At 35.0% G+C, this 23,249-nt stretch overlaps 1 protein-coding gene across 7 annotated transcripts in view; it reads right to left on the reverse strand.

Annotated features, from left to right (window-relative positions):
- GPHN (gephyrin) overlaps window positions 1-23,249 on the reverse strand; it is a 608,842-nt gene that overhangs the window by 75,151 nt on the left and 510,442 nt on the right. For all 7 annotated transcript variants that reach the window (XM_029951674.1, XM_029951675.1, XM_029951680.1 and 4 more), the window contains one exon: window positions 8,781-8,873. In XM_029951674.1, the coding sequence (XP_029807534.1) occupies window positions 8,781-8,873 (93 nt within the window). The remainder of the gene's footprint in view (window positions 1-8,780; window positions 8,874-23,249) is intronic.

Raw genomic sequence — 23,249 nt, forward strand, 5'->3', positions numbered from 1 at the left:
CCTGGTCTGCATTGTCAGCATGGGGCCTGATGCGCGGCTAGAACTCATGAACCATGAGATCACGACCTGAGCTGAAACCAAGAGTCAGATGCTTTACCGAATGGGCCACCCAGGCACTCTATATTGTTTTTTATAATGGGCCAAAATGCTATTTCTAAATCATAATATATAGGCAGTTCTGCATTATGTTTGCTGACTCATACAAAGAAAAGTTAACTTTCTATATGAATATTTTAATTATATTTGCAATCATGCTGATACATAATAAAAAGTATTTCTTTGAAAAAGGACATATAAAATTTACTTTTTTTATGTGACTACAAAGTGGTATTTTTCTAAAGGCTTATATATAATACTGTTTATAATGAGTCACTTTTTTTTGCAGGGCTTTGGTTAACCTGATATAGAGAGGAACAAAAATTAACATTTTCTTAAAGTACTAGATGTTGTATCTTGTGCTTTATAGACATTATCTCAGTTAATAAACTCTTGGGTTTCTTGTGCTTTTTAGAATCCTATTGTATTTTCAGTGTTCATTTGAAAAACGAGAATAGCTTTTCTGCAATTCTATTCTTATGCTGCTTTTGTGTTTAAATTTTTTTAAATGAACAATTTAAAATAGACATAAAAGACATAAAATCATTGCTTACACAATTAGCAACATTTTAGTAATCTTATTTCATATATCCCTCCATTTATTTTTACAGTATCTTTTTTTTATAAATGTTTTCTTATTTATTTTTGAGAGACAGAGAGACAGCACGAGCAGGGGCGGGTCAGAGAGAGAGGGAGACAGAATCTGAAGCAGGCTCCACGCTCTGAGCCAGCTGTCAACACAGAGCCCGATGCGGGGCTGGAACCCACAAACCCTGAGATAATGACCTGAGCTGAAGTTGGAAGCTTGACCTACTGAGCCACCCAGGCGCCCCTATTTTTACAGTATCTTAAGTGAACTTTGATTTTCTTACTGAAGAAAATTAAAAATTCAATTATCTTTCATAATTCCACACTAACTACATCTCAAGAGTGAATAAATTTATTTTTAAGTATTTTTCTACTAGAGATATTCCCAGCTTGCCACCTATAATAAACAACCTAGATATTTTCTCTTTTTCCCTCTTGCACAAGGGGAAGTTAGTTGTGTTTTAGAGCAAAGCATAGCTGCATCTGAATCCTGGTTCTGCCTATTATTAGCCTCAGGACTTTTAGCAAATTATTAAGCCTTTCTCTAAATTTCAGATTTCTTGTTGAAAACATAGGGATAATCATCCTTTAAAAATAATATCTTTTAAAGCTGTTTATTCCTTTCGAATATTCATTCACTGAATTTCTACTGAGTATATTCTATGCCTTAAGTGTCATATTAGGTGGTGGGACAGAGTGAAGTAAAACCAGATATGATTTCTATCCTAATGCAGTGCCAATTTACGGCAATGTTCAAATCAAATGTGGAGGGTGGGCTGTGATATAAACTTGTAAATAATTTTTTGATGTCTTTATTTATTTTTGAGACAGAGGGAAAGCACAAGCTGGAGAGGGGCAGAGAGAGAGGGAGACAGGAACTGAAACAGGCTCTGCGCTGATAGCAGAGAGCCCGATGTGGTTCGAACTCACAAGCCGTGAGATCATGACCTGAGCCGAAGTCAGACGCTTAGCTGACTGGGGCACCTGGTGGCATTTGTAAATACTCTTTAAAATGAGAATGAGTAGAAATATATTTCATCACACATGGTAAGGATGAATCATATTGTTTCATGAAACTTATTTTTGTTTATACATGTGTGCGTATGTACATTTATATGAATTGTACGTTATATATATGTGTATAATGTATTTAGTGTGTGTCTTTCTCTGGGTGTAGTTAAAGCCACTGATGTAATGGAGGGGATAGATAAGGTAAATAGGCAGAAAGGGTGTGTGGGTGGCGGGGGGGAGAGAAATGAGTAGAAATGCTCCAACTAAGATCTTCACCTCTGTGCCAAGGCCTCTGTTTCATACCTTCCTTTGATCTTATACTCTAGCCACTTTCAATTTCTAGAACTGTAGCTCCCTGAGCGTACCAAGATGACTCATATTTTAGCTCCATTAATATATGCTACTTTCATTGCTTGGGGAGTCCTTTTCCTTTCTGCACTTTCTGATTAAAGACCTCTTAGCCTTTAAGACTCAGCTCAAGTGTCACTTTCTCTATGAAATCATATTTGACTCTTCTTCCTTTAAGAGTCAGCTACTTTCTCTTTTGTTTCCCCAGTGCATTCCCTAAATTATTCTAATTTATGGCTTCCTAATTTTTTGCAATTATTTGCCTATTTGTCTCAGGGGAATCCCTAGCACTTGGTGGATAATAGGTATTCAATAAAATTTTCAATCTGTGAAGTATTAAAAATGTTCAATAAATGAAAGAGTATGGTTTATAAAAATCTTTTTAGAAAGATACATGCATAAATGAATAAATAAATATTTTTCAATGCAAAATGCTGTATTTTGGGGGCACCTAGGTGGCTCAGTCGGCACAGGCACTCTTTCTCTCTCTGTCTCAAAAAAAAATAATCCAAACTGCTGTATTTTGGATGCCTCCTATTTTCTGTTGGTCCATGCATATAGTATATATAATTTTCTTTCTTTCTTTTTTTTTTTTTTGAAAGAACCGTCTTTAAAAATTTTTTTAATGTTTATTTATTTTTTAGAAAGACAGAGAGACAGAGGGCAAGCTGGAGAGGGACAGAGAGAGGGAAAACAGAATCTGAAGCAGGCTCCAGGCTCCGAGATGTCAGCACAGAGCCAGATGGGCTTGAACTCACAAACCATGAGAGCATGACCTGAGCTGAAGTTGGATGCTTAACCAACTGAGATTCCCAGGCGCCCCCATGTATATAGTTTTCAAATGTGAGTCAATGTTCACCATCTATTAAGAATGTTTAGAAAGACTGCTCTGGTTAATTTTATATAATAACTTAGATCATGTTGCTATTCTGTTTGCATTGTGCCTAGCTTATCATTGATTTTCAATAAATATTTGTTAAAAGAATAAAGAATTGAATTTGGCATTTCCATAATACTTAGGGGGAAGTCTGTAAACTGATTTGTACATATTAGAATTATGTTTTTGAAAGTTTTTGAATAAATTCATAAATGTGCATACTTTATTTCTTCAGTAAGATTATGAACTTCTTAAAAAATTTTTCTAAAAATGTTTATTTATTTTTGAGAGAGAGAGAGAGAGAGAGAGAGAGAGAGAGCATGAGTGGGGGAGGAGCAGACAGAGAGGGTGACACAGAATCTGAAGCAGGCTTCAGGCTCTGAGTTGTCAGCAAAGAGTCCGATGCAGGGCTGACTCATGAACTGTGAGATCATGACCTGAGCTGAAGTTGGACGCTTAACCCACTGAGCCACCCAGGTGTGCTCACTTAAACTATGTTCTTCACTTTGCCCTGAAAATTTCTATCTGGGAAACATGTGTCTATATTGCTAGCTAAAGAAGGCTCAGTCAAACCACATTATAGAAGGTTCTTGGTGGCAAGAGAGAAGTTGCTTTTATTATTTTCTTTATAACAGTGCTTCTCAACCCTTAAAGTGTGTACAAATCGCCTGCAGATCTTGTTAAAATATAGTTTCTGAGTTAGTAGGTCTGAGGTTTTATGTTTCTAACAAGCTGATGTGGATGGTGCTGGTTCCTGAACTACCCTTTTGAGGAGCAGGGCACTCTAAGATTGTACTGGGTAGAGACAAATTCAGACTCAAGGAAAACATAAGGGATAAAAATTAGTGAAGTACAATAGAAATCCTGATTTTACATTATCATGAAGACTCACTATTTCTTTAAAAAAAATTTTTTTTTTTTTACCATTTCTTCTTTTTTTTTTTTTTGAGAGACAGAGCCAGAGCATGAGCGGTGGAGGGGCGGAGAGAGAAGGATAAACAGAATTTGAAGGAGGTTCCAGGCTCTGAGCTGTCAGCATGGGGCTCAAACCCACAAACTGTGAGATCATGACCTGAGCTGAAGTTAGACACTTAACCGACGGAGCCACCCAGGTGCCCCTCACTATTTCTTACAAAGACAAAAATAATGATCTAACTTGCTGATATTTATTTTAAAGTATCTGTTAATGAGACAGGTAAAAAAGTTACCATTTTCAAGGTGAATTCTACAAGCTTGGGTGGGAAGGGGCAGAAGTGGAGGTATGCTGGCATGTGATCCTAAAGCTTGTAACTAAATAAGGAAGCAAGCCACAACATGCCATTAGCAAAGAAGCATGGATTCCAAGGATTTCTGTAGAGGCTTAGAACGCTGTCCCCCCACATTCAGACATTTATGTTAGTAAGTAAGTTATTTTTCTTTTTCGTAACTATAGAATTTAATTTAAAGGAAGTGATAAAAGCAATAGAAATCAGATCCTAACAGCAAATGCATTCTATAACTGAATCATAATGCTTCAATGCTAGACCCTAAAGTTGCTCCCACCTTTACATTCCTTTTTTAATGTCCAGAAAACACTTAGTCTTCTTCACCTGTTTATATGAAGATTTTCAATGATATCATTTAAAAATGGATACCATTAGATAACTATTCATTGTGGCAATGTATAGAATCTGATCTTCCTGAGCCATTTGCTATAGAACTATCCTTCATTTTCATTTTCTAGCCATATGTGAACTCTCTTTAAGCCTCTTGAAACACTTTATAATTATTCATTTATTTTCAGTAATAAAGAGTTTCAACAATTCCATGTTAGGACTGAATGAACTGAGGCTATAGAGATAGCATAGCTTCAGAGGTCCTAGGAAATATCTTTGAGAGAAGAATAGGCAGAGGGATTAAGAATTTGATTACAGAACCACACTGTCTAAGACTGGATGACAGGCAACAGGACCATAGCATTTGCTCGTATACTTAGATTAAGACTATAGAAAGTGTTGCGGGGCAAGGGACTGTAACAGGACTAGCACAGCAAGACTGATACTTGCTGCAATTATACTGAGGGATTCAATCAGGTTAGTTGTTTGGAATTTTAAATCTGTGGCTTTTTCTTAGGGAAAGCAGGAAGTTAAGAGTAGGACAGGCGAATGAGAAAGCATTTTATATTCTTTACCATCATCTTCCTGGAGAAAAATGCTCATTTACTGTTAGTATTGGGGGAAGAGATATTATATCCTTAAACATAGTATTTTAAGCTTTTTGGAATTGGCTAAAATTAATTAACCCAGAAATCTCTCTGCTCACTTGAGTAATTCTCCCACATCATAAGGCTCTCTTCTTTATCTAGAGTGATGTATAATGGAAAGCAGTAAGTTATTAAATGGAAAACTAGCTGTGGCCAGAGATTTACATGAAAGAAACAGAAACCTTAGAACATGGCTTTAATGAAAGAACAAGACTAGCTCTAAATCAAAAAGGTTATACTGAATTTTCATGTGAATTTTAACCCACTGGAAGTACAACGAAGTGTTAATGGTGGCTAGGCATTGAGACAAAGAGTAATTTTAAAATGTTCTTTTTAATTTTCTTACTTTTCATAAGCATGTATTTCAATCAGGATGTAAATAAAGAAAAAAAATTCAAATTTACTTTACCTAAATGGCAAAATTTTTCATATCTTTCCAGAATTGTTTGTAACACATGGTTCATAAAATAATTAGTGGTTTGTTTTTTCTTTTGTCTTTTTCTAAATCATCCCTGTAAAACAAGTTCTGAAGGGATAAGTCTTTCGAATAGAAAATTTTCAAGAAAGCTGAACATGATACTCTAAGGTACGTCTGCCTCCATGAGCATCTACAATGAGACTGAGAAGACAGGCACCCGCATCTCTACAGGAAGGCAGAACGCATCAAGACGACTCGCTTAATTAGTGTGAAAAGAGACATCACTCTTCAAAAATACAAATGAAAATACCATATCGATCCTAATTGGTAACACACTAATTTCATTTTCTTTTCTCTGCTTTTATCTTTCAAATTCACTCCACCTTTGGGAGAGGTAGATGGTTAAGGCTTGAGCCTGGCACCTTCCCAGCTGCCGGCACCCAAAATAAATCTCTCCCTTTCTCTTTTACTACTACTACTACTACTACTACTACTACTACTACTACTATTACTCCTCCTCCTCCTCCTCACTCCATCCTGAATGCAGTTTTAGGTTTATCACATTACATGTCTTCCTACTATATCATCATCCCTTGATTTCTGCCGTCTTTAAACTTTTTTTCTTTCCTTTTTAAAAGAAGCTGTTCCTATTTCTTGTTTGCTTAAGTCATTTTTTACTGTCTTGATTTTCAACCCACATACCTTAAAGCAAGTGATCCTCCAACTGGTTTGGAGTTTTATGCCACATGTTTCTGAAGGATACTGGCTAATGCTTAGTGATCCAGAGCAAGTTAGCAACCTCTTTACACCTACAGGGTTAGCAATGCTCACAGGTGCCACTGGTTATTACTGGAAGGCCTACGGCAAAGGCAGAGGAGAAGAAAAAAGGGAGAATAAAGGGAGTAGGGAGACAGGAATGGGAGTCAAGGAAGACAGGGGTGGAGAGAAGAAGGAACACGAAGTAGAGTGGTAGAGAGCCACAACAATAGCCTCAAGGATATTCTTTACCAAACACTGCCCGTGGGGAGTGCTGTAACACAGAAAAGACTAGGACCATGACTCTTTGTTCACTGATGGCTTCGGCTGCCTTAATTATGATGTTGGTATATATACACAGACACATCAAACACTCCTACTTTGAGGTTTAACCTTATCTGCAATGATTATCTGTTATGTATTATGTCTACATATTTTAGAGACACTTCACAGGAAAGAAATAATGTGAATTACCTGCATGATAGTTGGTTGAACTTTTTATATTGTGAGGTGTTACTTTAGATGGTTTTTGTGTGTGTGCGTGTGCACACAAAATAACTAAAAACACCACCACTTCAAAACAAAAGAATAAATAAGATACTGAATGGTAATTGTACATAAAATTTCTTTGGTAGATTCTGTAGTAGCAGAAAGGCTCCTTTGAGGCTCATGTGGGCTAATCACTCTTTTCGGCAACTAGAAAAGCTAAGAGCAATAGTTTCTTTTTATTGAGCTACTGCTAACTCATGTAAAAATCACAGAATAACATTGTTTGAGAATAACTCTGCCTCAAGTAATTTATTTTCTTACTTTCTATGTTATATTATCAAGAATGTAAAAAATAGACTTTCTTATCCCTTTGGTATTTAATCTGCTATAGCTGTTTGTTCTACTCTGGAAGTAAGAATTCTTTGTCATTTTATAGTAATCCTATATGGCTACCAATTATAAGTTCAAAACAGAACTGATATTTTAGTTGGAGAATAAGAAACAAAAAGAGCCAATGAGGCCATCAGAAGACTGAACTAACTTTCTTACTGGACAATATTCATTATAATAAGCACAGTAGAAGGAATATATTTGGAAGAAAGAAAATCCTAAGAGCTGCCAGGGATTTGTATTCATGTTCTTAGAAACACTCTACTTTAGTGGGATCAAGCTGAATGAGGTACATACAAGATAGTATTTCTGAGAAGGAATACACTAGTAGGAATTAATCTCTCCACCACTTTATTTATGTAGAATATGAGAATAGTTCAAATAAATGTTATCTTTCTTTCCAGAGACGATCTAAGGAAATGTGTTTATAATGATAGTAATAATAATAGTTACCATTATCAAACATTTAAAAAAATTATTGTGTGCTTGTTTTTGGTGCCAGGTACTTTACTAAGGCTTTCTAGGGTCTTATTTAATTCTCACAACAACTTTTTGGGGTAAGAATTATTATAATTATCATCACTGAGAAAACTGAAGCTCAAAAAGTTAAAATAATTTGCTCAAAGTTACATAGAACCTAGAGAAGTCTGACTTTGCTTTTCAAAGCCCATAACCTTAACCATTTGCTATATTGCCCCAACACAAAAAGATACTGCTAAGAGAGTGATGGAATATGGAGGAGGTTAATGGATATATTTAATTATAAAAAAGAGGAAATGTTTTTAATGGCTAGGTAGAGTAAAAGCAACAACAAGAAACAAGTAAGAGGCTCCATAAAAAACCATTAAAAAGGAACTTGTCTTCTTAACAGCTCTAATAAACTGGGAAATGTTTTTAGACATTTCTTCAATGATATCAGCCTTGAGTTAATAACCAATAATAGTTTCTAAGTAATTAGCTTGCATTTTCATTTTGGGTTCTTAGATTAGACTTTAAGCAGGCAATTGCTATTTAGATTTTGCTTTTAACCTTTATGCAATCTCAGGCAACTCCAAAGGTATAAATTGCTGGTACTATATAAGGTTTCAGAACGTTGAATTCTGGCCCTTCCAGGGAATTAGAGGTTTCATTTGTGCTTGCTTTTTAGGAAACCCTTATTGATGTTTGAGTTTAAAACAGAAGAAAAGACCACCCTACATTATTCCTGTGCTGGGAATCCACTCTTCTTTCTTGGACCACATAGTTTTCAACTAGAAAACATCTGGACAACTTCCAGATCAAGACTGTCTGCTTCCAGGCCAAGACTGTCTTCTTATAAGAAGAATAAGTTATAGTACAGTGTTTTGATCAATCTCTACATATTTATTTGTCAACAAGCATTTTCAAGTAACTATAATACTTCTGCTAAAAAGTCTTAATCCAGATTGTTATCTGTGAATAAAATTATTTTGATAACCAAGGGAGAAACAAATGTAAAACTTACTGGGTGCCTAGGCTAAGTCAAAAATCTGAAGGAAAAAATACAGCGTGAGTATGATGATACTCAAAAACCCCAAAATATTTACCTCGGACAGCATAGCCATCTTTTACTGATGCTGGAAAGGGGGGTAGGTTGTCTTTTGCATATACATCTTGAGCAAGGACTCGCCCCATTCCATCTGAAAAAAGAGAATATAAAAAAATATGGATGTTGAGAGCAATGGGTTAAACAGGCAGTCATAAACAAGATAGGTATGTGTGCTTGTCTGACAAGCCTTGTATATGGGCTCAGTCAGACCTCCTGATTTCTATCCCAAGGAGTTGGAGACAGAAGGAAGAGATGTATCCTTGTGTCTGAAATGAAAGATTAGATTCAGTCAATTAATAGTTATGCTTGCAGAGATCATCTGAATATGAGCAGATACACAGTCATCAAAGATGTGTTCAGTTTGATGTGTCATTAATTCTTTAACTACCCAAAGATTATTTTCTTTAAAAAGCCAATTCTTAAACATTTTCTCTTCATTTCCCCAGTAATTTCGCTTCTAGAAATCTATCCTAGATAGAAAGGAAACAGATAAATCTTTATGCACATGTTTATTTCACTTGCTTATATTAGTAAGAAAAGGAAAGAAATAAAAAGATCAACAATATAGAAATTTAAATACACAATGACCTATCCTTATGATAAAATATTATACAGGCTAAAGTAATATTTATGAAGAATATTTACTGACCAGAAAATTTCTATGACTTATGTTGAAAACACATGCAGAACTGTACATGCAGTATATAATCTTAACTCTGTCAACATAGATGTGTACATGTCAATAGAAAAAGATGAGAAGGCCATACATGAAAATTTAATACATTGATTTAATATTTTATTTTAGTATGTTACAATTATGTATGATTTTTATTCCCTTTGTGATACTTTTCTAAAAATTTCCCAGTTTTCTACAATGATCATATGCTGTTTTTACATTAAGCAAGTTTTTCTTTTTCTTAAGAAGAGAAAAGTAAAGAAAATAAATTTTAGCCCTTGATTTTGGCTTTAGGTTAACCTAAAAAATTATTGACTTGCCAGTAAACTGCCTTGTGAAATGACTATTCAAACCACTCTGAATAATAATCATTTTTAGCTAGAGCTTAGAAATTTGAATTAGTGCCAACACAAATAAAAGTTTCAAGAGACATGACCAATTCCTTAAATCTTCTAGTCAGAATCTGTCTTTATTATTATTTCAAAGAGGCAAAAGAATAATAGGAGATGGAGATGGAAGAAGAAGAGGGAAGACATCAAGTTTGTCCCCAGAGACTGTAAGTAATACAAGACTTCATTTATAGGAGATGTTTGTATAATCTAGAAAACTCCATTGTTTCCAGAGCTAAATGGGTGTCTTTGCTTATTTGTTTTTTGTTTTTGGCTTTGTCCTTCTTAGCCACCTATGGCTCTGATTTCCAGATTCCAGGACCTAGAAGTACAGAGAAATCTTTAATTTTGTATTCTGATCCATAGTGACAGTGATATTAACTCTTTCCTTTTAGGGAGGTGACAGATGAACTGGAAGGGGGAACTTCTTAGCAATTTCTAGCTTCCGATATTCCTAGAAGGCTGTAGCTATTCTGGACCTATCCTGAAACTACTGACCTATATTTAGTAAGACCAGAGAAGTGGTGGTGAAACCAGAGAGTCTAGTTTGTATTCACGTATACACTATTAACTACCAAATGAACCTGATGGTGAGCCCCATAGCATTTGACAAGATCACAATAAACTTCCTGGGGTGGCTCCTTGCCTGGTCTGGGGTAGTTCACGAGAATGTGAGTTATACACCAGCTCGGAACCTAAGAGAATGATTTTGCTGAAATTATGAATAGCTCAGTAAAAGTAATAGTTAATATTCAAAGACAGCATAAGGAGATTAAGAAGTATAAACTTCCAGTTACAAAAGAAACCGGTTTTCCTGGGTCTCCAGCTTACAGACGGCATATCCTGAGACTTCTCAACATCCATAATCATGTGAGCCAATTCCTCATAATAAATCTCTTGATGGATCTATATATCTCCTATTGGTTCCGTTTCTCTGGAGAGCCCTAACTAATACAAATGGAACAGAACAGAGAGCCCTGAAATAAACTTTTGGTCAAATGATCTTCAATAAGGGTCAAATGATCTTTAATGGGGGAAGGACAGTGTTTTTCAACAAATGATGCTGGTGTTGGGAAGACTAGATATCCACCTACAAAAGAATGAAATTGGATCCTTATCTTCCACCATATATAAAAATTAACTCAAAATGGATTAAAGAATTACATATAAAACCTAAAACTATATCATCCTTAGAAAAAAAGTTGGACATGGCAATGATTTTTTTAATAGTGGTGATGAATGGATAAAATATTTTCTTTTTTTTTTTCAAACATCTTCTGATTTTATATTGAAATATTTCTCCCAATAAAGTAAATGGGCCTCACATTTTATAAAGCTTTCATTTAAATTCCAGTTAATAAACTGTTAATATTAGTTTCAAGTGTACAATATAGTGATTCAACACTTCCATACATCATCTAGTACTCATCACAAGTACATCCTTTTCACTTATTTTTTAAATTTTATTTTTTATCATTTTTTTAATGTTTATTTTTGAGAGACAGATACACAGTGTGAGTGGGGGAGGGGCAGAGAGAGAGAGAGAGGGAGACAGAAAGTGAAGCAGGCTCCGGGATCTGATCTCTCAGTACAAAGCCTGACGTGGGGTTCGAATTCACAAACTGTGAGATCATGACCTGAGCTGAAGTTGGATGCTAAATCAACTGAGCCACCCAGGTGCCCTTCCCTTTCACCTATAACCCATCTCTCCATCCACCTCCCTTCTGGTAACTATCAGTTTGTTCTTTATAGTTAAGGGGCTGTTTCTTTGTTTTGTGATGATTTCTTGAGTATGATACCAAAGGCACAGCCAACTAAAGCAAACATAGACAAAGGGGGTTACATCAAACTTAAAAACTTTTGTGCGTCACTACTGGGTATTTACTAAAAAAAAATACAAAAACTATTTCCAAGGGATACATGCGCCTATATGTGTATTGCAGCATTATTTACAATAGCCAAATTATAGAAGTAGCCCACATGTCCCATGAATGAAGAATGGATAAAGAAGAAGTGGTATATTGTGCTCGCTTAGACACACACATACATAGACACACACACAATGGAATATTAAGCAATAAAAAGAATGACATCTTGTCATTTTCAACAACATGGATGGAGCTAGAGAGTGTAATGGTAAGTGAAATAAGTCAGTTGGAAAAAGACAAATAACATGTGATTTCACTCATATGTAGAATTTAAACAACAAAACAAATGAACAAAGCAAAAACAGACAAACCAAGAAACAGATATTTAACTATCGAGAACAAACTGAAGGTTACCAGAGGGGAGGTTGGTGGGGGGATGGGTGAAATAGGTGATAGGGATTAAAGCGTACATTTACCATGATGAGCACTGTGTAATGCATGGAATTGTTGAATCACTATATTGTATACCTGAAACTAATATAATACTCTATGTTAACTAAACTAGAATAAAATAAAAACCTTAGAAAAAGATTATATCAGGAAAAAACTTCTGTGCATTAAAGGACATAATCAACAGAATGAAAGGTGGGAGAATGTATTTGCAAATCCGATAAATGGCTAATGTCCTGAATATATAAAGAACTGTAACTCAACAACAAAAAGATCAAGTAGCCCAATTAAAAATGGGCAAAAAACGTGAACAGATGTTTCTTCAAAAATGATATACAAGTAGTCAGCAAGCATATGAAAAGACACTCAATATCACTAATCATCAGAGAAATGCAAATCAAAACCAGAATGAGATATCACCTCACACCCATTAGGATGGCTACTATTAAAAAACACCCAAAATAACAAGTGTTGATGAAAATGTGGAGAAAATAGAACCCTTGTACACTCTTGGTAGGATTGTAAAATAGTGCAGCCACCATGGGAAACCATAATACTTATCAAAAAATTAAAAATATAACTACTATATGATCCATCAATTCTCCTTCTGAGAATGGATCTGAAAGAATTCAAAACAGGGTGTCACACAGATATTTTCACACCCATATTCATACTAGCAATATTCATAATAGTCAAGAGGTAGAAGCAGCCCAAATGTGCACCAGTGGATGAATGCATAAACAAAATGTGTGTATATGTCTATATGCTGTGCCACGATACAACATGGACTAACCTCGAAGACATTATGTAAAGTAAAATAAATCAGCCACAAAAAGACAACTACATTATTCCATTTATATAAGCTATCTAACATCAAATTCTTAGAAAGTAGAATAGTGGTGATCAGGGGCTGAGATGAGAGGGAAAGGTGGAGTTATTTAATGGGTATAGAGGCTGAGGTATCCAGTGTGAAAAAGTTCTGGAGATATGTTTCACCACAGTGTGAAAGTACCTAATGCCACAAAGATATACAATTAATAATGGTTAAGATGGTAAATTTTACATTAATGTTTTTTAGTATAATAAAAAAGGAATGAAGTACTGATACATACTACAACATGGATAGATCTTGAAAATATGAGGTAGAAGCACCCAGTTATAAAAGACTATATATTATATGATCCCATTATATAAAATATTCAGAATAGGTAAATCTATAGTAGTAAGTAGACTAGTAGTTGCTTAGGGTTGGATGGAGGTGATGAGGGGATAGGAGGGAGCTAACGAGGATGGGGGTTCTTTTTGACATGAGAAAAATGTTCTAAAATTGACTGTGGTGATGGTTGTACATCTCTAGGAATACTAAAAACCCTTGAACTATATACTTTAAGTGGGTGAATTATATAACATATGAGTATATCTCAATAAAGGACAATAGATGTTTTTAAAAATATTTATCTAATTTCAACATGTAACTATATTTAGAAGAGCCAAGAAAAGTCATTATTTGTAGCATGCATATACCATCTGGTCTTTATAGACCTTCAAAAATCATGGAAAGAAAAATACAACATTTCATCTAAAAAGAAAGAATTGCCTTATATTTAGTTAAAGTTATAATAACATATATAATTAACCATCTTTTTATTTTGGACTCATGCTAAATACAGGTAATTAAGATAAATTTGATCCCTACTGGATTAGTTCTAATTTTGCAGTTGGTATCCAGTTAACTTAACAACAGAGATTAAATTTCTTCAAAGAGAAAAACATTCATTACCTCAAGTTTTTGTCTAAAAGCCTAGGGCAAGAAAAAGGTTTGGGGGGAGAATATACAGTTGATTGAAAAATGGTCCAGGCTACCAGCTGGCAGAAGATACTATAGAACAGAAGGACTATATATCAGATACACCTCTCTGGTACAAAACACACTCTACCCATATCTCTCAGTAGAGTTCAGGACTAAACAATGGATAGCTCTTTCAAGCAGTCAATATTAGACTTCATTCATTGTTTCACCAGGTGATCTATTTGGGTACTTAAGGAGTGCTGCAAAGCACATGGGACATTCTTACATACACTTACCTACATGTTAAATCATCCCTTCTCTTTGCCCATAGGTGGAGCCCAAGTATTAATGTTGAATAAACTTTGGCCTTGTGATGTTAGAAAAGGAGTCTCAGCCTTCAAACCTGAATTGGAACCAGGCAGGAGTAACTTCTCAAGAAGATATTATGACTGTTTTAGGTTTATCATTTGGTAAACAACAGTGAGCAGCTGAAGCTGTGCAAAATATATGATTTCAAGAAGACATGAACAAAGTTCCTTTCTTCCTATTTTCCCCAGTCCAATGAGAGCTCCATTAATAATAAGGAAAACAGTTTCTCCAATGTATAATTAATATAACTAATATGATTTCTTAGGAATATTTGGTGGTGGGAGTTTACAGTCTTCAAAGTCTGCTGTGAGCATTTCAGTTGTAGAAAGTTAGGCGGTGTGCCAAGATGTGATGGTCTTGTATTCAGAATCTGATGACATAATATCCATTTTGTTCTATCATTCCCCCACACAGTATTCTTTGAGTTCTATATGATAAGAACATATAAAATTTGCTAAAGATGAAGATGATAACAATACGTATTTCTAGATTCTGTGGAGACCAAAAATCTTAAAGGTAGGGCTATGTAACACTGGGGATCCTTGTTATATGCAAGTAAGTGATCAAGAGGTTGATAAGAAGAAAGGAGTGGAAAAGATTAGTTGATGATTTACACTGTTTTGTTTAGTATGTTTATTTATAAGGTGATAGACTTTTTATGTAGCCAGAAAAAGTATATACATTTGTATATACAAGTCAGTTTCCCAAATGATAATAGTCATTAACAAAGCCTCTACTCTTTGGAGTGCTAGCTTTTTTACACTGGCTGACTAGACTAAAAAATATGTTCAGAAAGTCTTCATAGATTCAAATGATTGACAATGGACATATACAGAAGGAAATCAAAATAGAGAGCTATTTATAAAGTTGAGTATGATTTGTAAGCATTGAATCCAAATGTATTATCTAATTGGGAAAAGTAAAATATTTAATTTGTTTGGATGGGCATTTATACTGGCCCAGATAATATATATATATATAGGTTTTTTTTTTTTTTTTTTTTGGTGTCTAAAGTAAGATGTTAGGATACCTAAATGGCTTTTGGATGTAAGGGAAAAGCGTCTTAATTTCTCAAAGTCACTTATCAAAATGATTTCACAGCTGTAAAGTTCACTGTGTAGTAAGTTATAAGAAGGCTTTGGAGGAAGTCAAGGGGATCTCTTGAGTTAAATGGTCCAGGAAATTGATTCCTTGTCCTCACTTTGGCTAACTAAGATACTATCAGTTTTATGAATCAGGAGTTTAGGAAGAATGTGGTAGATAACAGAAGGCTGAAAAGAAAATATACTATCTAAGACTTCCTCTTATAAAACATGGATATAAGTTGGTTTGCTGTTGATTATAAGTTCCTCAAAATTTGACTTAAGTTTGTTATGACAACACTTAATACTGCAACATTTAAAAACTACCATCTTGTCCAATCTAGTGAGAGGCTACTGAAGGATGCTTTTGACTTAAAGGCTATCCCTGTGTTTGCCAAAACAGTTGAGAATGCAGCCTTAAAACCATATGCTTACTCATACCAAATGACTATTAGTAGGAACAGTATTTTTTATTTATTTAGTTTTAAAATTTTATTTAAATCCAAGTTAGTTAACATATAATGTAATAATGGTTTCAGGAGTAGAATTCAGTGATTCATCACTTATACATAACACCCAGTGCTCATCCCAACAAGTGCCCTCCTTAATGCCCATCACCCATTTCTCCCTCCCTCCACCCAACACCTGTTCAGTTTTAAGAGTCTCTTATGGTTTGCCTCCCTCTCTGTTTTTATCTTATTTTTATTGGTAGGAACACTAGTTAAGACTAGGGATTAAGAGGAAAGGTGAAGCATATGCAGATTTGTTACAGGATTAAAAAGAAAACCTTAAATGAAGTAAAGCATATGTACAGAAAGCTTCGTGATTATTTAACGGACATTAAATATTTAACATGGTGGATCCCCTCAAGCCTATGCCAATATAATTTATTCTCCATATATTCACTGGATATTTGAAAGACTAGACAACATTTTGGTACTCAGTAGATCTCAATTATGCACTACAGTCTTCATTTATGTGGAAGTTTCATACGTATAAACCAAAAAGAGTGAATGATTGAGAGGTGAATATCTCTATGATGAAAGCAAGTACATTAATTAATCTCTAGTTCCTCCAGAAGTCATGATTATGGAATAGGACTATAAAAATCCCTATGCTTTAAAAATATATAGCTGGTTCAAAGTGGCATTATGTTGTGTATTTGTATTTTTCCATCTAGGGATGCTCATTACCTGAAAAGCAATGAGTAAGGTCAAGCATTATGTATGGTTCTTATGTCATAAAATAAAAATAAGCTTTGTGCAAAGTTATAGAATTTAGAATAAATGCAAGTGTTATGATTACCAGAAATGATTGTCATGATTTAGCAATAAAAAAAGATGCAGTGCAATTGAAAATAAATTAATTCATAAGTTGTGCTGTGGTTTCATATCTATTTTATTACTGAGTACCATAAACTCATATCTGTGTTACATATATTCATTTCTATATGTAAAATATTAAGTTTAAAAAATAATAATTGTATAATTGTAATAAGCATTTAACTTAAATAAAAAACATTTTAGGGGAAGTACTTTTAAAAAATATTAAGGTCACAGAAAATGTTTCAATTGAGAGTAAATGCTCACTTCTTTTACTACTTAATGATGGAAACTTTGCCACACACAAGTCAAATAAATAGGGTATCACTGCTAAATGGGTGGCACTTAAATCCAAGACGTGAATTTGTTGGTTAGGATTTGGTACAAGTAAATATACAAAATGTTTCTTCTATAGTTTGAACTATTTAACCTATTCTTTATCGATAGTTTCTCAATCACTGTCCTATAAATTGTCAAAAGCTCCATAGGAAAAAAATTGTTTTACTCTAATTTCCAGTTTTGAACTATGTATTCTACTATGATGTATTCTACTACTACTAAAAATGATTTCTAATTTCTTCAGCATTGGTCCTACATTAGGATACTGCCATGGTTATTAAAAGAGAGGGGTGTCAGGGTGGCTCAGATGGTTAAGCGTCCCACTCTTGGTTCTGGCTCAGGTCATGATCTCATGGTTGTGACATCCAGCCCTGCCTCAGGCTCTGTGCTGAGCATAAAGCCTGCTTGAGATTCTCTCTCCCTCTCTTTCTCTGCCCCTCCCCCACTTCCATGTGCTCCTGTGTGTTCTTTCTCTCATAATAAGTAAACATTTAAAGAAAAATTCATTTAAAAAAGAAATGCAAAATATTCAAGTATTTTATAAAAAGAAAAAAATACATGACAAAATAAAGCTCCTAGATGGAATGCAAGAGGAAGTATGTAACAAAAGTACCACCCATGATACTGACTTTCAAAAATTACTGGTGGCTTGGGGCATCTGGGTGGCTCAGTTGGTTAAGCATCCAACTTTGGCTCTCTTTCTCTCTCTCAAAAACAAATAAACATTAAAAAAATTCTAATTTTGTTCCATTTTAGTGGAAACATTTTGCCATGCTTGTATTCTGATTAATAACTTAATGGTTTTTTTGGAGAGGGAGAGTATAGCACCTTCTTCTTCTTTTTTTAAAAAATAACTTATTATCAAATGGCTAACATACAATGTGTGAAATGTGCTCTTGGTTTTGGGGATAGATTCTCATGGTTCATCACTTATATACAATACATAGTACTCACCCCAACAAGTTCCTTCCTCAATGCCCATCACCCATTTCCCACTTATACCCCCATCAACCTTCAGTTTGTTTTCTGTATTTAAGAGTCTTTTATGGTTTGCCTCCCTCCCCCTCTGGAACTATTTTTTCCCTTCCATTCTCCCATGGTCTTCTGTTAAGTTTCTCAATATCCACATATGAGTGAAAATATATGGTCTCTGTCTTTCTCTGACTGATTTGTTTCACTTAGTATAATACCTTCCAGTTCCACCCATGTTGCTGCAAATGGCAGGATTTCATTCTCTCTCATTGCCAAGTAGTATTTCATTGTATTATATAAACCACATCTTCTTTATCCATTCATCAGCTGATGGACGTTTAGGCTCTTTCCATAATTTGGCTATTGTTGAAAGCGCTGCTGTAGACATTGGGGTACATGTGCCCCTGTGAATCAGCACTCATGTATCCTTTGGGCAAATTCCTAGTAGTGCTATTGCTGGGTTGTAGGGGAGTTCTGTTTTTTGATGAAACTCCACACTGTTTTCCAGACTGGCTGCACCAGTCATTACTTAATGGCTTTAATATAGACGATGGCACTTCAAAATAGATCCTGAATAAAAAGATTGCTAAGTAAATTATGTCAAATAAAGCATATATAATTAAAATGTGAAAAGGTATTGAGGTACTCAAAAAGAATGGAAAACTAAGAATCATATTTAAAGATGTATCTTGTTTTAACCTCAGAAATTTTCAGTAGAGCTGTGTAAATTAACTTAAACATCATATTAAAATTCCTTCTTACTTTTTGATTAAATATAAATTATTTTCTATCAAAATTGCTTAAGTGAGATATATTTATGATATGATTCATTTTAAAAAAGAGGATAGATATATGGAAATATGTGATGTATACACAGAAGAAAGTACCACATAGGAAGATGAGTCTACCTGGTTGCAACATAGGGATAATTCGGCCAATGCGATAGTTCTGATTCCGAGGGGCGTTAATTTTACTCAACTATAGAACTATAAAAATAACTCCCCCAAACAAAGAGGCCTTGTGACTATTGTGATAACAGCAAATGTGTGGTATATCCACAATATTGGGGGAAAACAGCACCTGAAAGCACAGAGAACAGATTGGTAATATAATCATAATCTTTGGATGTGAAAAATAACATATTAGCTAGTTGTTGTGATTATGTGCACATACACACATATATGCACACACACTTCACAAATATATAGATAAGGATGCTCATATTTGAGGAATGCAGGGGGAAATATAAAGGGAATGATGTAATCAGAAGCATAAGTAGAAGGGTTTAATGAGATGTATGCATTTTAGAAGTGTAATGCAGTTTATGGTCTAAAGAGTCTAAAGAGATGAGCCAACCTGAAAGGAATTATGAATGAATTCAAGCAGCCACATTTATGGAAAAGCCTACAGCAAATTCCAGCACAGACCTACTCCCAGAAAGATATCTGCAGGTAAACACATTCTAGGTGAAGACTTCACTAGGTGGAAGTAGAAACATGGCAGTAATTTGGATAATAAGAATATATCTTTCTCAATAACTTTCTTTCATATAACTATCTCAATTCTTTGGTTTAATTTTATAAAGCTCAACCAGATATTAGCAGAAAAGCAGTGAAAACTCCTGTTTAGGTTAATTTTCTAATGAGATAGGGAGCACAGCCCTGAAAGACCTGGGTGAGAGGAATATAAATCAGGTTATAAGAAAATGCAGAGGGATCCAGAGATTGTTAATGTGGATCAACAAATGCAGCTGAACCAAAGAATTCCTGCTTTGACTCTATAATTTACAATGTGTTCATCCTATGGGTACGATCTTAGAATTCCAACATGGAGAAGGAAGGAAAGGAAATCAGTTACTAAATTCCAAATATGACAGCTTAGTGAAAACTGGATGATTTATATACATTATTTCCTTTAACAGGACTTCACAGTGACCTTATTGGATGGACATTATTTCTATTTTTATGTATGAGGGAAATAAGATTCTGAAAGGTTAGATAGCTTGCCCAAGGTCTCTCAGCTACTTAAAAAGCAAAGCAAGGTAGAGTATGTTTGATGGCAAAGCTCCTTCCAGTATATCTTACTTCCTTTTTCCTTATTTTCTGACAGCCTCTGAACTGTCAGGAATTAATGAATTCCTAGCATGACTTTGGTGAGTACCAAAGAGACCACTTTGGTGAGTACTTCCTCCCACCTGAATTTAGGGGATTCTGAATTTCTTCAAGAGGGCAGTGAATTTCTGCTTTATTTCACTGCCTGAAGATGTGCAGTTATCTAACTATTATATTAGAGACAGAGAGCAGTTCCTCTGCTGTGGTCAATATTGTAAAAGAGATATTTTACTGTCTCAAACCAGTTCCAATAGAAAAGCTTAGAGGTTCCTTGACTAGAACTGCTTAAGTCCTTTTTTCAAAAACAAAGAATCCAAGTCAGAGCTGTTAAAATATTTGGTAATGTACTTTTAAATAAGAATGCCTAGATAATGTAATCTAAAATAATGCTCCTAAGAAAGCAGAATTTTTTCCATTGAAAGTTCAAGTTTTCCCATTATTAACTGAAAGAGATTGAGAACTACAGGGAATAATCCAGAATATTTTAATCTGCCTTACAGTAAGGGGCTGGTACTGTAGCAAATGTAAAGTTGTAATTTATTTACATCATGTATTCTATTTTATTTTTAAAATTTAATGTTTATTTATTTGTGAGTGAGAAAGAGAGAGAGAGAGAGCATGAGAGTGAGAGAGAGAGGGGAAGGGGTAGATAGAGAAGGAGCACAGAATCTGATGCAGGCTCTAGGCTCTGAGCTGTCAGCACAGAGCCTGATGCTGGGGCTCAAACTCATGAACTGTGAGATCATGTCCTGACCCAAGTTGGAACGCCTAACCAGCTGAGCCACCCAGGTGCTTCATACATTATGCATTTTACAAGCAAAGAGAATGAATCATATGTGGTAGTCTTACAAATACTATCATCCATTGTTACACCAGGTATGCCTCTCCCAAGAAGCCAAAGGAAGGTATTTATAATCAGTGGAGCACTTGCTCCTTAAAGGCCTTGCTTACAGATAGGAGCTGAAAATAGTAGGTCTAAAGAATAGACCACAGAAAACAGAAAATTCATCTGCAGCCCAAACAGATTAAAACAAACGAACAATACTTTGCACATAAAAGCACATCTAGGCACTTGTTTTAGAAGAATAATTTTCATATTGATTTGAGATGTAGTATACTACAGTGGAATGAACAGCAGACGAGGAGTCAAAAATCCTAGGTTATCCTAGGTTTCAATCATAACTATGTGTCCAACTTTAAAAATATTATACTTCTTTGGTCTTAATTTACCTTATCTTTAAAGTAAGAGAGACTGCTTGATCTTCAAATTACTTTCTATAACATTCTAAGTATTTCATGCATTATACTCTAAAATTCCTTCATAGAGTTACCCTATGTCTCTGACCTTGACCATAATCACTTCCAGTATTTATCCTTAGTTTTCTCAAATTATTGTTACATCTTCTCAGATATAAATTTTTTAAAGAGATGTTACAGTTTCAAACTGCTTCATAGCTTCAATGATTCTGAACATTTCTTAGGAATCATGGGCTCTCCTCTATGTGCTTCTATAATTGTAGGTGTCAGAGAATTTGCACAGGCAAATATTTAGGATTTCAGAGAAACTGTGGAGGTCTTTCAGTCTCCCCTGTCCTCCTCCCAATACTTTTCCTACTCAGTGATCAATGAATGAAATTCAATAATTAGAGGTGCATCTAGCTGAAATAAAAATAACTATGAAGGTCCTGGACAGAAGATCAAATCAGCCACAACATTCCCTTAAGCTCAAACCTAATCCAGAGCAAGGCCCTAACTCTCTTCACATCTGTAAAGCTGAGAGAGGTGAGGAAGCTGCAGAAGAAAAGTTTAAGCTAGCAGAGGTCTGTTCATGAGGTTTAAGGAAAGACGGCATCTCCACAATATGAAAGTGCAAGGGGAGGCAGCAAGTGCTAATGTAGAAGTCGCAGCAAGTTCTCTAGAAGACCCAGCTAAGATAATTAATGAAGGTGGCTGCACCAAACAATATATTTTCAATGTAGACTAAACAGCCTTCTAGTGGAAAGAGATGACATCTAGGACATTCATAGTTAGAGAGGAGAGAGGTCAATGTATGGCTTCAAAGTTTAAAAGGACAGGCTGACTCTTTTGTTAGGGGATAATGCAGCTGGTGAATTTAAGTTGAAGCCAAAGCTCATGGATCATTCCAAAAATCCTAGGTCTGTTAAGAATTCTGTTAAATCTACTCTGCCTGTGCTCTATTAATGGAACAACAAAGCTTAGATGACAGCACATTGGTTTATAGCATGGCATAACGTGAATAGTTTAAGTTCACTGTTATGAGCTACTGCTCAGAAAAAAAAAAGATTCCTTTCAAATATTACTGCTCACTGACAATGTACCTGGTCACTCAAGAGCTCTGATGGAGATGTATAATGAGATTAACATTGTTTTCAGGACTGCTAACACAGTCAGCCCATGGATCAAGGAGTAATTGTGATTTTCAATTCTTATTATTTAAGAAATACATTTCATAAGGCGATAGCTGCCATAGATAATGATTCCTCTGATGGATCTGGGCAAAGTAAATTGAAATCCTTCTGGAAAGGATTCATCATTCTTAATGCCATTAATAACATTTGTGATTCACAGGAAAAGGTTAAAGTATTAACATTAACAGGAGTTTGAAAAAAGTTGGTTCCAAACCTCATGGATGACTTTGAGACTTCAGTGGAAGAAGTCACTGCAGAGGTGGAGGAAATAACAGGAGAACTAGAATCAGAAGTGGAGTCTGAAGATGGGATTGCTGTAACCTGAGGATAAAACTTTAACTGATGCGAAGTTGCTTCTTATAGATGAGCAGAGAAAGTGCTTTTTTGAGATAGAATCTACTCCTGGTGAAGATGCTCTGAATATTGTTGAAATGACAACAAAGGATTTAGAATGTTACATAAACTTAGATAATAAAGCAGGGCAACATTTGAGAGGATTGACTCCAGTTCTGAAAGAAATTCTACTGTGGGTAAAATGCTATCAAATAGCATCATATGCTACAGAGAAATTGTTCATGAAAGGAAGAGTCCATCGATGCAGCAAACTTCATTGTTGTCTCATTTTAAATAGTTGCCACAGACACCCTAACCTTCAGCAACCACCACCCTGA

The sequence above is a fragment of the Suricata suricatta genome, chromosome 9 (assembly GCF_006229205.1).
Source record: "Suricata suricatta isolate VVHF042 chromosome 9, meerkat_22Aug2017_6uvM2_HiC, whole genome shotgun sequence".
In the NCBI taxonomy this organism is placed as follows: Eukaryota; Metazoa; Chordata; class Mammalia; order Carnivora; family Herpestidae; genus Suricata; species Suricata suricatta.